At 31.4% G+C, this 15577-nt stretch overlaps 4 protein-coding genes across 9 annotated transcripts in view; 2 read left to right on the top strand and 2 right to left on the bottom strand.

Annotated features, from left to right (window-relative positions):
• The window catches only part of LOC126852423 (pseudouridylate synthase RPUSD2-like), a 113280-nt gene extending 105477 nt beyond the window's left edge, over positions 1 to 7803 (bottom strand). Inside the window, exons 1-3 of one of the 4 annotated variants that reach the window (XM_050597229.1) lie at positions 2334 to 2375; positions 2159 to 2249; positions 832 to 1103 (exon numbers count right to left, since the gene is read on the bottom strand). In XM_050597229.1, coding sequence (XP_050453186.1) covers positions 832 to 1103; positions 2159 to 2249; positions 2334 to 2360 — 390 coding nt within the window. In that variant the 5' untranslated portion in view covers positions 2361 to 2375. Of the gene's footprint in view, positions 1 to 831; positions 1104 to 1943; positions 1963 to 2158; positions 2376 to 7693 lie in introns of those variants that run through there. The other 3 variants (XM_050597230.1, XM_050597228.1, XM_050597231.1) reach the window with 3 other exon arrangements.
• LOC126852422 (protein unc-45 homolog B) lies at positions 2916 to 7824 on the top strand. Its single transcript, XM_050597227.1, has 6 exons — positions 2916 to 3276; positions 3652 to 4085; positions 4354 to 4683; positions 4871 to 5311; positions 5721 to 7326; positions 7700 to 7824. Exons 2-6 carry the CDS (start codon positions 3666 to 3668, stop codon positions 7735 to 7737), a joined length of 2835 nt encoding a protein of 944 aa, XP_050453184.1. The 5' UTR covers positions 2916 to 3276; positions 3652 to 3665; the 3' UTR covers positions 7738 to 7824.
• Positions 7825 to 9581: 1757 nt separating this feature from the next.
• On the bottom strand, positions 9582 to 12631 carry LOC126852430 (cell division cycle 7-related protein kinase-like). Of its 2 annotated transcripts, XM_050597243.1 has the most exons (9): positions 12355 to 12631; positions 11899 to 12112; positions 11715 to 11808; positions 11484 to 11626; positions 11267 to 11396; positions 10989 to 11175; positions 10765 to 10914; positions 10564 to 10673; positions 9582 to 10246 (listed from the first exon to the last, which is right to left on the bottom strand). In XM_050597243.1, exons 1-9 carry the CDS (start codon positions 12398 to 12400, stop codon positions 10124 to 10126), a joined length of 1197 nt encoding a protein of 398 aa, XP_050453200.1. In that variant the 5' UTR covers positions 12401 to 12631; the 3' UTR covers positions 9582 to 10123. The 2 variants fall into 2 exon arrangements, with proteins under 2 accessions (XP_050453200.1, XP_050453201.1); XM_050597244.1 differs by lacking the exon at positions 10564 to 10673.
• Positions 11998 to 15547, top strand: LOC126852427 (phosphoglycerate kinase). 2 transcript variants are annotated; one of them, XM_050597240.1, is made up of 6 exons: positions 11998 to 12124; positions 13203 to 13304; positions 13393 to 13741; positions 13852 to 14190; positions 14281 to 14500; positions 14689 to 15547. In XM_050597240.1, exons 2-6 carry the CDS (start codon positions 13243 to 13245, stop codon positions 14964 to 14966), a joined length of 1248 nt encoding a protein of 415 aa, XP_050453197.1. In that variant the 5' UTR covers positions 11998 to 12124; positions 13203 to 13242; the 3' UTR covers positions 14967 to 15547. The 2 variants fall into 2 exon arrangements, with proteins under 2 accessions (XP_050453197.1, XP_050453195.1); XM_050597238.1 differs by lacking the exon at positions 11998 to 12124 and having other exon boundaries at positions 12948 to 13304.
• Positions 15548 to 15577: the final 30 nt, after the last annotated feature.

Genomic DNA, 15577 nt, shown 5'->3' with positions numbered 1-15577 from the left:
ACGCACATCGTCAATGTATACATTAAATCAGATAAATGCAACAGCAAACGTGTAAAAAATTTAATTTATATGTACGTTCCATTTATGTTAGAGATTTGATAATCTTGTTAAAACAAATGTTTCTGGTTAAATTAAGAAAAGCTAATGTACATGTGTGTTTCCTTAATAGTTGTTCAAAATCAATCAAAACCAATTCTGTCTGTCCAAACAAATTGCATATTGGGAAAGACAGCATACGCTCCAAATTATAATCGATTATAATGAAACAAAAAAAAATGTATACATATTAAAATTATTTATTTATTTATAATTTATTTAATATTTGTTTTGTAATAGAGAAAAAAATAAAAGTGCAATCCCGATTTATAGTTAAGTGATATATCAAATACTTCGGCGTTAATTCGAGAATTAGTAAACGGCCAGTTATAATTTAAACCAAGTGCGATGAAACGAATTAATACGGTATTTATTAGCCGACAAATTAAAACGGTAGATTCCGACTCGTTTGAAAATTCCGCATATTGCCATGTGGAAATTCTATCTTCGCATGTACTGGAAAATAAATGATATATCGATTTCAATGTACTCGTATTTCGCAATATCAGAAGACGAAATACACACAATTTTTTTTTTAGGAAAATATTATTTAATTGATGCCGGGAAACGACAAGTGCGTTTGCGACACATCTAAAAAATATATTGACGTTTCGTTTTTGCGACCTCGCCATTTCTCTCTCTCTCTCTCTCTCTCTCTCTCTCTCTCTCTCATCAAGCAAGAAGCTATCGCAATTTGCGAAGCGATAGCAGTAAAAATCGAGATGATGTACTCACCTCCTCATCGGACGGCGGCTCCTCGTAATCCGACAACGTATTTTTGAAGACAAAAATACTGTCGGACGGATCGAGATGACGTGCGTTACCAAATTGCGTTTGTCCATCGGCAGCCTGAGTCGGCACGGTTGTCTCCACCATGTCGATAGACGTGTCGGTCAATGTGTCCGACACGGGTGTGCGCGTCCGCTCGGTCTTAATAATCGTGTCAGCACGATCGTTCGCGATTCCGATTCGTCCAGGCGGCAATTCAGATACACGATTGCTGGAAGCTGTAAAAAAATTATTTTAGTTTTTTCTTTTATGAGAAATTTTTTATTTTTCAAATACTTTCAGTGATATGCGCTTCCAACATAGAAATATTTTTTTACTAAAAAATTTCGATTAAGAGATCAATCTTCATTTTTGCAGCACAGAGTGGAAATCAATCAATCTGCAATCTCTATTTAAGCTTTGCAAAGTACATTGGAATTCGCACGAGGCGTGTTAAAAACGGAAAGAGAAATGAAGAACGAGTTGAGATGATAAAAACGCTATCGTGCATCGCGATGTAACAAACGCGAATGTTTCAAAACGCCGAATATATGTTGGCACGTACAAGGTATGAGATTCGTCATTCTTGTTATATCACCCCCGCCAGAATGTCTTTACATCATGAATATGCATCGCGTTCGTGCACCACGCGATACATTACATATATATACATATACATACTACTGCCAACGACAGTTTGTCCTTCTCCCTCTCCGAGTCATCACCACCATCCCCCGCGATTAATCACTGCGCCTCAATATCAAAGCGTGACGGACGCCGTGGTTTTATCTCGCTCGACGACGGAATCGCGATTAATCATTTCGGCGCGGGACGAACCAGACGCAATCGCCGTGAGCTCTCGATCGATGGGGATGATGAGACATCCGGGACAAACTCGCACGAATGACGTTTCATTCATACGTGACGAGCGCACGTGTCCCCGACCACATGGCCCGTGTAACGAGAAGAAAAGGGTGGGAGAGAAGGAAGGGAGAGCACTTATGGTATCGTTTAGAAGATACGAGCGCCGACCAGAGTCAGACAAATATAACGCTCATAATGAATCGCGTCGTACTTACGCATGTTTGTATACACACGACCCTTTTTTCCCTTCGTACACGCAAAAACGAAACGCGCGCATGCGACGCAAACTGCTGCTCCGATGAGAAGCGCGCGGTTACATTCGCGGCCGGTTAAGTTAGGTTAGGTTCGCGCAGCACCTAATATCGGCCACTCGCGCATCTGATAATTGACATTTTGTTCTCGATTGAAACTGAAATGACAAGTTACTTACGTTTGTCGAGGAGAAGCGACTGATTCGACAGCTTGCGAATGGGATGATTGTAGAACGAATCGAAGTACACTCGAACCCTCGCGAAGTTATACTTGCAAACGAACAGGCGGAAACGCGTTAACACGGATGTAATACGGACTCCGTAATAAATACAACAATCTGACACTTTTCTTACCGATAGTCGCAATCTCTGAATTGTCATATCAATATACGAGAAAACCCAATATATCACAACGCACCGAGCACTGGTGAACCGACATAAGACTGGTCGGCGAATCGTAACGACTGCGCCATCTGATGTGAAGAGCGTACAATTATCGCGCTTGTGAAAAGTCTGATAATATATCGACGCATTAGTCCATATATTATTACGTCATTCGAAGAAAAATATGGAGGTTATATCCAATAAAATTATTCATACATTAAACACTACGCAAATTCTTATAATAAAATATATTTTGTGGAAAAATAAAAAAAGACGCGCGCGTTCCGTGTTTCGTTTACGACTGCGTTCGAGAATCGCAATTGCCACTATCGATATATCGAAAATATCGAGACGGCCAATCGCAGGACACAATTAGATTCTGCTCGATTCATTTGCACTTGTTGCGCTTCGGAAATGCGCCTCGGATTTTGGACGGACAAAAAAAAATAAGTACAAAAAGTGTAACTACAAGGAGCTATTATTTAACATAGGATTTTCAAAATACATATTTTAGTAAACATATTAAAAAAATGATTGATATGGCAAAATATTAACAAAAAGTATAGAAATAAATGTCGCTATGAGTCATTGTCGCATCGAATACGAATCTTTGATCGGCAATATAATTAAATTACGCCGACAGACCGGAAACATCATTCGGTCTATCTTTAACCTAATGCTCCCACTTACATACATCAAAGGCATTTTGCCGAAAATAAACCTTCACGAATGTGTCACGAAGCGTCTGGATAGTTCTACGTCGTTTATAATACGAGCTAGTTCTAATTGTAAGGATAAGCAAAGTTATCTCTCTTAAATCTCGTCAGTGACAAAATTTAGAAAAAAGGTGAATCACATACAGTGCTGTATTCTTAGAAAGAAGCTCGTTCTTTCTAAAACTTTTTTACGAAAGGTAAAAGATTATTTTAAAATATATATTGTATGTATATTTTAAATTAGAACTTCCATTACTTTTTGTGTATCTGTTATTTCTCTTAATGTTTAACAAAAATACTACAAACTTTTTATAACAAAAATTATTGCAATAATTGATAATTTATGTACAGACTTTTCAATATTATTCTAAAAATTGTAATAAATTTGTATAGTTATTATATATTGTATATTCTAGTTGTTATATATTGTATAATTAACTATGTATTTGATCCACTAGCATTTCGTATATCTTTATTTTTCATACTTGAGAAAAATATATATAATATACTACATATTATAAACCTAAAAATCTTTTCGTATTTAATACAATAGTACATATTTTATGTTATAGAGATATCTTGCAAAATGACAAAATCAGATATGACTGCACAAGAGTGGAAAGAGAAAGGTAACGAAGAGTTTAACAAAGGCAACTGGTCAGAGGCGGTAGATTGCTATACAAATGCACTGAACTTAGTAAAGGAAGATAATGCTGAGAAAGCAATATATTATAAAAATCGAGCTGCCGCTTATTTAAAATTACTTGATTATGAGAAAGTGATCAAGGATTGTGATAATGCATTAAAGATATGCTCTAATGATCCCAAGGCCTTATTTCGTAGATGTCAAGCACTTGAAGCATTGCAGAGGTTTGAAGAGGCATATCGAGATGCAAGAAATATTATTTTATCTGATCCCAATAATAAATCTATTCAGCCTATAGCAGCACGTTTACATGAAATTGTACAAGAACGACATAAAGAAATGTCACGTGTTAGTGCCAAAGTAAGTATATGATTGTTAATAAATTTATTAATTTGATTCACTCTTCAATAATTTTATCCAATTAATATAAATAGAATGTATTGTAACATATTTTTCATTTAATTAGTAAAAATTTTAATTTAGCCAATATATAATATATATGATTTAAGTTTTTTGCTATTTTTGTTGTATATTTATTCAATCTTTCTTCGGAATATATTGTATTATAAATTATGTTATAAATAAATACAATTTGTTTATATAATTAATTTTATATACTATATTATAGGTATCACAAATGCTAGATCTAGCCTTTGACATGAGCATAGATAAAGAGAAGCGTGAAACTGCTATGAATAATTTACTTGTGCTTGCACGCGAGAGGGCTGGTGCAGAAGAGATTTTCAAACAGAAAGGTGTATCTAAAATAACAAAATTTTTGAAAGTGGGAAAGGACGAGGAAGTAATCTGCAATGCGATCCGTATTATAGGCGAATTATGTAAAAATAATATTAATCGAACTGAATCTATTATAAGAGATATCGGTTTGCCTTGGTTTTTGGAAATGATAAACAGTAAGCTTGCAGAGAGGGTCAATGCATCTCAATACTGTTTACAGGTGATTATACTAATCAAAGATATATTATTATTGTACACAACAAAAATGCCTTCATATATGAATTTATTTATATCAAAACATATATGTATTTCACATATGCCCCAACATGTACTTGAATTCATGTGTTTCAACATTCCTATCTCTATATATATGAGTGGAAATTTATCTTGTTTTTTTTTTTTTTCAGACTATATTGAATACTTATAGTGGTATGGACAATAAGCCCGATTCAAAACCTGACAAGACTTTGTGCGAGACACATAAAAAAGAAATAGACACAATTCTATCATGTCTATTGTATAGTGTAACAAATAGAACAATAACAGGTCTTGCAAGAGATGCAATAATAGAACTTATTATGCGTAATATTCATTACACTGCATTAGACTGGGCTGAACGGTTGGTCGAACTTCGCGGTTTACAAAGATTGATGGAAGTAGCCAGCGAAATGGAGGAATACAAGTATGAATCCTCAATGGACATTACATCTTCCACACGAACTATAACTAGTGTATGTTTGGCTAGAATATATGAGAACATGTATTATGATGCTGCTAAGGAACGATTTAGAAATGCCATTGAAGAATTTATTAAAGATAAATTACTTACACCAGATATAGAATCTAAGGTATGTATTTTGTGACATTATATAACTTTTAATTTTTGTAATTTAAATTATATAATAGGATGTTTATAGAATTGTTGGATGTCATTTTAAACACAACTCTCTGTGACCAATTCGGAACTAATTTTTTTTTATAGGAATAAAATGAGAAAGATTGCTTAAATTCAATTTTCTCTTAGCATCTTTGCAACTTTCAAATTGAAATTCTATTATTATTAGCAAATTCCATTTTAATTTCACTGATACATGTGACTATCATCTGTACTGAAACTTAGTTTATCAAAGATTTTTATTTTTAATTATTAAATATTCGAAAACGATAGCTATCTTGATATTTCTAAAAAAAAATTATGTTTTCTGTATTGCATAAAATATGTACAAAAATTAATGGATTATTAATTGACTATTTCAGGTTCGTATAGTAGTTGCGATAACGACTTTATTATTGGGCCCGACAGATGTTGGAAATGCAATTGTAGCTAAAGAAGGGATTTTAGAAATGATCCTCGTTATGGCAGGGACGGATGATCTATTGCAGCAGAAAGTCGCTTGCGAATGTATTGTTGCCGTCGCGTCCAAAAAAGATAAGGCTACCGCGATCATAAATCAAGGTGTAAATATTTTAAAGAAGCTATATCAATCTAAAGATGACTCAATCCGCGTCCGAGCATTAGTGGGATTGTGTAAGTTAGGAAGTTCGGGAGGCACAGATGCGACTATCAGGCCGTTTGCGGACGGAGCAACGAAAAAATTGGCCGAGGCCTGCAGACGATTCTTGATTAATCCCAAGAAGGATAAAGACATGAGAAAATGGGCTATAGAGGGTCTATCATATCTTACTTTTGACGCCGAAGTCAAGGAAAAATTAATAGAAGATCAACAGGCCATTCAAGCTATGATTGAGCTTGCCAAAACTGGCGATCAGTCTATTCTCTATGGCGTGGTCACAACGTTAGTGAACTTGTGCAACGCTTATGACAAGCAAGAGCTCATACCCGAAATGATTGAATTGGCAAAGTTCGCAAAACATCATATTCCCGAAGAACACGAATTAGATGATATCGACTTTGTAAATAAGAGATTATGCGCGTTAGCCAAGGCTGGTGTAACCAGTGCTCTAGTCAGTCTTGCTAAAACAGATAGTCAAAATAGCAGGGAATTGATAGCGCGCGTTTTTAATGCGATATGCAGTCAACAAGAAGTGAGAGGAATAATCGTTCAACAGGGTGCTGCGAAGGCTTTATTACCATTAGCATTAGATAATACAGATAAAGGAAAGAAGCAAGCCTCACAAGCTCTGGCTCGTTTAGGAATCACGATAAATCCCGAGGTCGCTTTTCCCGGTCAGAGAATAATGGAGGTCGTTCGACCATTCATAAATCTTCTGAATCCAGAGTGTTCTGCTCTCGAGAATTTCGAAAGTCTAATGGCTCTGTGCAATCTAGCTGGTGTCAATGACATCGTGCGAAAACGTATACTGAAGGAAGGAGGATTCCAGAAGATCGAGGCCTATATGTACGAAGAGCACGACATGCTGAGGCGCGCGGCCACGCAAGTTATAAATAATTTGGTAATGTGTGAGGAGACAATCCGATATTACGAACAAGAAAACGACCGCATCAAGTATCTTGTAATACTGTGCGAAGATGAGGATCAAGATACTAGTATTGCAGCGGCTGGAGCTCTGGCGATGCTAACATCAGCTAGCAAAAAAGCTTGCGAAAAGATCTTTGATTCGAAAGATTGGCTGGAGTCTCTACGCTTTTTACTCGCCAATCCAAATCATGATGTACAACATAGGGGAGTCGTAATCGTATTGAACATGATGAGAAGCACAAAGGATGTTGCTGCAAAACTTATTGAAACGGATATAATGGAAATATTGATGGCATTGAGTAAAAACAATAATGTTGAAAACAACAAAATCAAAGAATTGGCATCCACTGCTTTGGATGTTGCTGCTGAATGGAAATTGATCAAGAAAAACGTCGATGAAAACGAATCGTCAGAAAGCACTAGTAATATTGAACACATCGATTAAGCAAATCATATGAATATTGACCTTAATTCTAATCTAAATGTCATAAGCTTATCAAGTTAAATGACATTTGTGTTTATTAAAAATGTATGATAATATATGCAATCACAGATTTCACAAATTTTTAATTTGTTCATTACATCTTAAAATAAAGATTATTAAAAAAAGAGTTTAACAAATTTAAATTAATACCAAAGTATAAAAATGGTGCTGATAAAAAATTAATTATGCGAGTTGTACAATCTGAATTATTGTATATTCTTGTTGAAAAATTATGTATCAAAGTTCATAACATATCATCACACTTACACACACAAAGAAATAGCTATATAATATTTTAAACTTACTTGCAGAACAAATTGTTGACCTGGCACTGAACGATACATGGTGATGTTTGGAAAAAGATCTCAAAGTCATTTATAGGATCCTCACTAATAATCTGCACGCCCTCAGTAGTTGTCATATCTGTACATATATATGTACATATATATACATTAGAATTTACATTAATTTTTATGTCAAAAATTATTTACAAAAAATTAATTTCTTACTATTTTTGGTACATATATTGATTAAACAGAGTAAACAAAGAAATTTCATATATCTTTGCTTCTGGCACAAAAAATAAGTAAAAATAAAGTATGCGTAAAAATTATCAAAATAAAAAGAGAATGCTGATGTAGAAAAAAAAAGCAATTCATTCTTATTAAACATTATAAACATTATACATCTGTTTTAACAAAATTAAAATATATGTGCAACTTTTTAAAAGACAAATATCTATTACATTATATTATATCAATTTTATCAAAAATCTATGAAATTCTTAAACGTAAAAACTCAAGTATATTTAATATATTTAAAAATATATAAAAATTTATATTATATGTATTGTTTATTTTATTATATATTTAATAATTTGTTGATTTATAATCAATGTTGTGGTGAAGTTAAAATAATAATATTAATTATTTAACAAAATTGAAGATGATTATTAAAATCTGCAGCATTACAAACAAATATAATACAAAACTTAAAGAAGATCAAAAATTATTTATAAATTATATACATTTATGTAAAGTTATGTATATGTTTATTTATATATATAAAAATACATATATCTAATAATCCCATAATGATATTTATTTTATTTAGTAAGAATCCTATGTAGATATACATAGTTTCTTGTCTCCAATTATTGCAAAAACAATGTTGATTTAAAAATGCGATATAGATATCCCATGTAATAAAATTTAGTAATAAATTTCAAAAATGTAAAATTTTTATATTCTTATTTATCACTTTGTTATCTCTATATAAAAATACAATTATTATACTAATAATGAAGAATTGTTAACTAGAGTAGATTTTTTAATTAGTATTGCTGTTTGTATTCAATGCAATAATATATTAATATGTACTATTTTTATATAAAAAAGTAATATAAATATTTTATTTAATTCCAATTGAGTCGGAGTTTTTATTCAATCAAAATAAGATACTCCGTGATTAACTTCTAAACAAGATTTTTAAACAAACGATAATAAAAGACAATGCTATTGCGAATAATCACATCTATTTAGCTCAATTATTTTTTTGTCGGCTTACCTGTACGGATATTATCAGAATTCACGATCTCCGCTTCTGTACAACACAACGCGCGAAAAGAGGAAGAAGAAACCGTTACATTTTGCGCGTAGCATCTTGAACCGATCGTCATGAAAGGCGCCAAGAATTCCCTGTCCTGATTGGTCAAGTTTTGCAGGAGTAATACGCGAATATACTGAACTACCTCATTGGTGAATTTATCGAAACTTTGAATTTCATCCAATAAATTTTGAAAAGTCGCATAAAATGTACCGAAAATCGCCGAGCAGTTCTCGAACAATTTGGCGCGAGAATTCAAAAACGTTTGAAGCAATTATACAAATGGACGTAATACAAGATATCGAAAATTGATATTAATCCTTCAGAATTACGTAAAAATGAACAGTTAATAAGATTATACGGATTCGAATTTTAGTGATACCTCCAATTAACTCCAATTATTTTTAGCTCGTGTCAGCGTGTTACACATGGAGAATAATAACCTCTTCCTTGCTATGGTTGCCGCAAATATTTCGAACAAGAAACAGCTTAAAAGTCATGATTCGTGAAGATTGTGCTCACTGATCAATATATAAAATCCGGATGTTTTATTCGTAACAACAAAGTTGAAAGGTACTTGGTAAATAGACAAGATAGTTTCTAACCTATATCATATTTATCTCATACGTTTATATATATTTGTAAACGGAAACGATTTTATCTTACTGCTTTACTTTCATTTAAATAATCATTCATTTAAATAAAGCAATCTAATCGGTTTTTTCACTTGTTATTCGAATATATTCTAATATTGTTGAAATTCTTTTGCATTATTTATAATTGGACAGTGGGGAATACTTTATTACAATGATGACACATAAATTTACATACCTTAATACTAATGAAATGAAAAATTATATAATTTAATATAATTTATTAAAATTCATTTATATATTTTGAAATATAATCATAAGAAAAGTCTTTATTTTCAACAATTCATTTTAAAAAATTCAAAAAATAACTTTAACAAAAACATGTAACTAAAGTTGTTATTTTAAGGATATGATATATACATATAGATGCTAAAATATCCATCTTTATATATGCGTCTTATGCATAAAAAAAAATATATTCTCCTTTTCTTGATTTTAAATATCTTTAGAAACATGCTTCATAAAAGAATCAGTATATCATAAACTCAGAAATGGATGAGATAATGCCTGTTCAGCAGTGATACGTGTTGTATAATCTAGATCTAAAAGTTTTGTCAAAAGCTGATATGCTTCCTTGGGATACTCAATATTTTGCAACACCTTAAAAAATTTTATTTTAATTTGCAAATGTCACAACATAGACATATTGTTTATTACTTGAGCAAAGAAGTAAAAACTAAATGTAATCAAGCATTCTATTTTCACTACAAAAGCAATTATTTTTAATAATTTTGAAATGGAAAGAGATTAAAACACTATTAATGAGTGGCTATTCTACTACTTGTGATAATTTAGATATCTTTTAATATAGAAGTGCCAAAAATGTTATCATTGTGTCCAATTATACTTTTTTCACTTTATAATATTACATAATTTCATTAAATAAAAGTCATTTAAAGTATAAAAATAAAATATACCTTGCATATACTATTTTCGTACATCATGCTTCTGTTTCTTTTTCGTAACTTAAGGCACAAAGACATAATATCAATGCCTGGTAAATTTTCACTAAAAATAATTTTCTTACCTAAGCCAAAAAAAATAAAAATAAATAAACATAATCTGTAAAATAGAATAAACTGAAAAAGAAATTATTTATCATAACCATAATAACATACCTAATTTTTCTGCACATTGTTCTACTTTGCGAGATCCAAATATTGTTGTTATTTCCGCTAGAGCTGTGCAGTCATCGGGCGAACGAAAAAAAACTTGTGTACCACTGAGTATGCATAGCATCATCACACCACAAGCCCAAATATCAATTGCTAAAATTTTATTCTTTTTTCAGTCGTTACAAATATAAAATCGTTATGTTCTCCATCATATCATTATTTAGTACCTGGAGTTTGTGATGGATGTTTCAATAAAACTTCAGGGGCACGAAACCCAGGTGTGCCAGCACGAGGTGCTGTTTGCTGTGGTCTTGTTAAACATAGTGTGCACACTTTAGGTTTCCCAAAACAGTTACATTTATTATCCACATTCTTCTTTGCTGTACTTGAATTAAGCTGAAAACTTGAATTATTCTAAAACATATTATAACAACAAGGAATAAGAAACATGAGATTATTTTTAGAAGAGATGTTAGCATTTGACAAGTTGCATATGAAACATTACTTCATCAGATCTCTTTCGTTTCATGCTCTGTATTTCAGTCGTTCCTTCATTTATTATTTTTGTTGTCTTCAAATTCTTTGCATTGAATTCAGTATATTGCTGTGCAAGCCCAAAGTCTACCAATAAATATCTGTAAGAAAAAAAAACAAAAATGTTAATTATATATAATTATATTTTTTTGAAATTATAGAAAAGAATTCTGATATTTAAAATTTACTTTCTATTCATACGGTTGTAAAGAAAATTACTAGGTTTCACATCTCTATGCATGATATTAAACTGATGAACTCTTCGTACAGCACTTAATAAAGCTCTCATATAATCCTTTGTTTCTTCTACAGTCATATCTTTGACATATTCCTAATTATTTATAATCATTTTTAATGTATTTTTAATTTTATTAATATAATTGAGACTTTACAAACTTAAATGCAAATCACAAACTTACTGAAAATTTATCATGCTTCATATATGGCATTACAAACACTACTGAACCATGATTTCTTAAACATAGGTCTATGCCAACAATATGATCTTTGCCTCTGAAATAAATTATATTTATTTTTGTCAATGTAAATTAATATAAAATTATATAACATTTCTTCTTTCAGATTGAAATTTGTTTTGCATACCCTATCTGTTGCAAACATTGTAATTCACGTTCGATTCTTTCAGGATGACAAGTGGGAATTAAATGTTTCAATGCAAACTTTTTATGTCTATTAGAAGACTTCAGAGTTGCCAAAAAGACAGAACTAAATGTGCCATCCCCAACTTTACAATGTACATGGAATAATTCATTTACAAGTGGAATCGATTTTTTCAGATTTGTACAGCTATCTTTTGCTAAAACAACAAGCAAGTATACACATCACTTGTACATTTTTATTTCAATATAGAAATATTGTTAAAATATATATCTATGTAAAGCCTATATGGGACAGACATAATATATATATAGTTTAGTACTTTTGAATTGTCTCAAATAAAAATGTACAAACTTAATTCTTATTAAATCTATAAATTATCTAGTAAATAGAATACTGTTAATATGCTAAATATAGGAAGATAGATATAAATATGAATACCATCATTGTCAATTTTATCGTTTTGATGTAAGTTGTTAATTTCCATCCTGTCGAATTTTTCTGAATCTTTTTTAATCACTCACGTAATTATTACATCAACGTATCACCGAATTCACCTTTTTCAGCATTTGCCCTTCATTATCGACGATATTGATTGAATCATTAAAAAAAATCTAATCACTAATCATCACTAATATAATATAACGAACATAACCTTTAGAAATTGGCATTATTTCGCGCCAATTTTCTAGCGCAATAAAGATCGATTTTCAAGAGATTTACGGTTTGTTCTGTTTACAACTACATCATACTTTTGTTTTTATCATACATGATTGGTTAATTTCAATATACGCGTTATTTAAAAAAAAAATCTGAGCTTATGAATTTTTTTATAAAATTAAAAAAAAAGAATTTTTGTAAAGCAGAATGTATTCAAATTGACAGTCAGCTTTACTTCTGACGTAATATGATTTATAAAACTCATAACGATATGTAACAGAGATATAATATCGTAATATTTTATTTAATTTTTCCTTTGACAAAAAAATTATAGTATAATACAAATAATGTAAAGACGGGTATGTGAATTTAACTCAATTTGCGGTAATTCTACGCAACATTATGATTTCGATTCGGTCAGATCGAATATATCGTGTATTGCGAAGAATTACAGGGAGTCGCCACGTTCGACGACCTTCCTTTGACTTTGAAACATCGATACGTCGCGATTTCAAGTCTTTCCCGTGGTTAGATTTATCCAAGAGGAATCAACTACGTGACGTTACTTGTCCCATTAATAAAGATTTAACGAATCTCATTACACCCAATAATTTTCGCTTTCTCTTCAGAAATATTGCAGCAGATAGAGTTACAAAGAAAAACATCCTTATGGCGCTCAACAAGCTCAGCATTGATAAAGTTGAATTAACGGATAAAAGAGTGCTTATACGGTATGTATTTTGATCCATGAGAAAAAATTAAGCTCGAGAAAAAAGTTAAAAATAATATTCATAACAATATAACAAAATGATTTTCCAGAGTTGACTTCAATGTACCGCTAAAAGAAGGAAAGATAACGAACAATCAAAGAATTGTCGCTGCATTAGATACTATAAAATATGCCATCGACAAGAAAGCCAAGTCGATTGTTCTAATGTCCCACTTAGGTCGACCTGATGGGAAGAGGGATGAAAAATATACACTGAAACCTGTGGCTGAGGAACTGAAAACTCTGTTAGGAAGAGACATTTTGTTTTTAAACGATTGTATTGGACCTGAGATAGAAGCTGCTTGCGCCAATCCAACACCTGGTACTATTATTTTGTTAGAAAACTTGAGATTTCACATTGAAGAAGAAGGCAAAGGAGTAGGTCCTGATGGAAGTAAGGTATGAAAATTTTTTTCCATAAATTTAAATCTTACTTCAATCCAATTAACAATTTTCAAACATGTCAATGAAAATATAGAGTTCTGGAGTAATAAATTGATTTATTGTAGGTTAAAGCTGACAAAGATAAGGTTACAGAATTTAGAGCATCTTTAAGAAAACTAGGAGATGTATATATAAATGATGCCTTTGGAACTGCTCATCGCGCTCATAGTTCCATGATGGGAGATGGATTTGACATAAGAGCAAGTGGTTTTCTATTGAAAAAAGAACTGGAATACTTTGCAAAAGCTTTAGATAATCCGGAAAGACCATTTTTGGCTATACTTGGAGGAGCTAAGATTGCTGATAAAATCCAATTAATTAACAATTTGCTAGACAAAGTAAATGAAATGATTATTGGAGGTGGTATGGCCTACACATTCTTAAAAGTGTCCAAAGATATGAAAGTATGTAACATTTAACAAGAATTATACACAATATAGTGATATTTATAACTAAATATATTTATTTTTATGATGACATGTTTATGATTATAGATTGGAAATTCACTTTTTGATGAAGAAGGCGCAAAAATTGTGAATGATTTGTTAGATAAAGCGAAAAAAAACAATGTCCAAATTCACTTGCCAATAGATTTTGTAACCGCTGATAAGTTTGCAGAGAATGCAACAGTGGGAGCTGCAAATGTAGAGAATGGTATACCTGATGGATGGATGGGTTTAGATATTGGCCCAAAATCCAGGGATTTGTTTGCAGGTGACTCTGATGTTTTTTATATTATTTAATACTATAGCAATTCATACATTCAATATATAATATTTTAGAGAATACAATATATGAATATATAAATAAAATATATCTTTAACATTATAAATATAATACGAATATTTATCATAAATCATTAATTATATTGTTAAATCACTAATTATATTGTTTTGATATAGAACCCATTAAGAGAGCAAAAGTTATAGTATGGAATGGTCCAGCGGGAGTGTTTGAGTTTGAGAACTTCAGCAAAGGCACAAAGAGCTTGATGGACAATGTTGTTGAAGCTACAACTCGAGGAACGATCACTATCATCGGAGGCGGAGATACAGCGACGTGCGCAGCCAAGTGGAAAACGGAAGATAAAGTGAGTCATGTGAGCACTGGTGGTGGTGCGAGTCTAGAACTTTTGGAGGGTAAAGTATTACCTGGAGTTGCTGCTCTCTCTCCATCGTAAATTTGTGTCTTTATAATGAACATACAATACCAATTAAAGACTAAATTTCAAGGAAAACGTACAAGTATCATGACATTATCATAGAAATTTAACGAGTAGTTGTAGGGAATAAAACTATTCGTTGGATTCAACGCTGATAGGATTATTGTAAGAAATAAGAAAAAAACTATTAACATAATCATCAATTGTTTTGTTTTTAGAGTCCCCCATTTCATAAGAAATGTTTAAATTATATCTTTTTCAAATATTTAGGTCTCCATATTACAATTATATTAGTATAAAGTTGTAGATACATGTACTTCATCAAATATTATATATAATGTATAATATATAAGAAGAATATTAAACCAATGTTATATATTAGTTACTAAGAAAATAATTGTAAGATGGAACAGTCAGTCACCGTTATTAAATATAATCGTCCGTGCACGGTAAAATGTTCACTCATAGTTTCGACACAAATTTCAGATTGCTCTGCGTCATATAAAATTGTAAATATATTATGTTTTATTTAAATATTAGTGTGATTATATACTTTTGATCGCTTATATAATGTGTCAAAAATAAATTCCGAGATCTTACGTTGTATCTTTTATTAATGACTTATGATG

Source organism: Cataglyphis hispanica, chromosome 10 (assembly GCF_021464435.1).
Source record: "Cataglyphis hispanica isolate Lineage 1 chromosome 10, ULB_Chis1_1.0, whole genome shotgun sequence".
Classification (NCBI taxonomy): domain Eukaryota; kingdom Metazoa; phylum Arthropoda; class Insecta; order Hymenoptera; family Formicidae; genus Cataglyphis; species Cataglyphis hispanica.
This window is presented reverse-complemented; position numbering and strand designations above follow the sequence as displayed.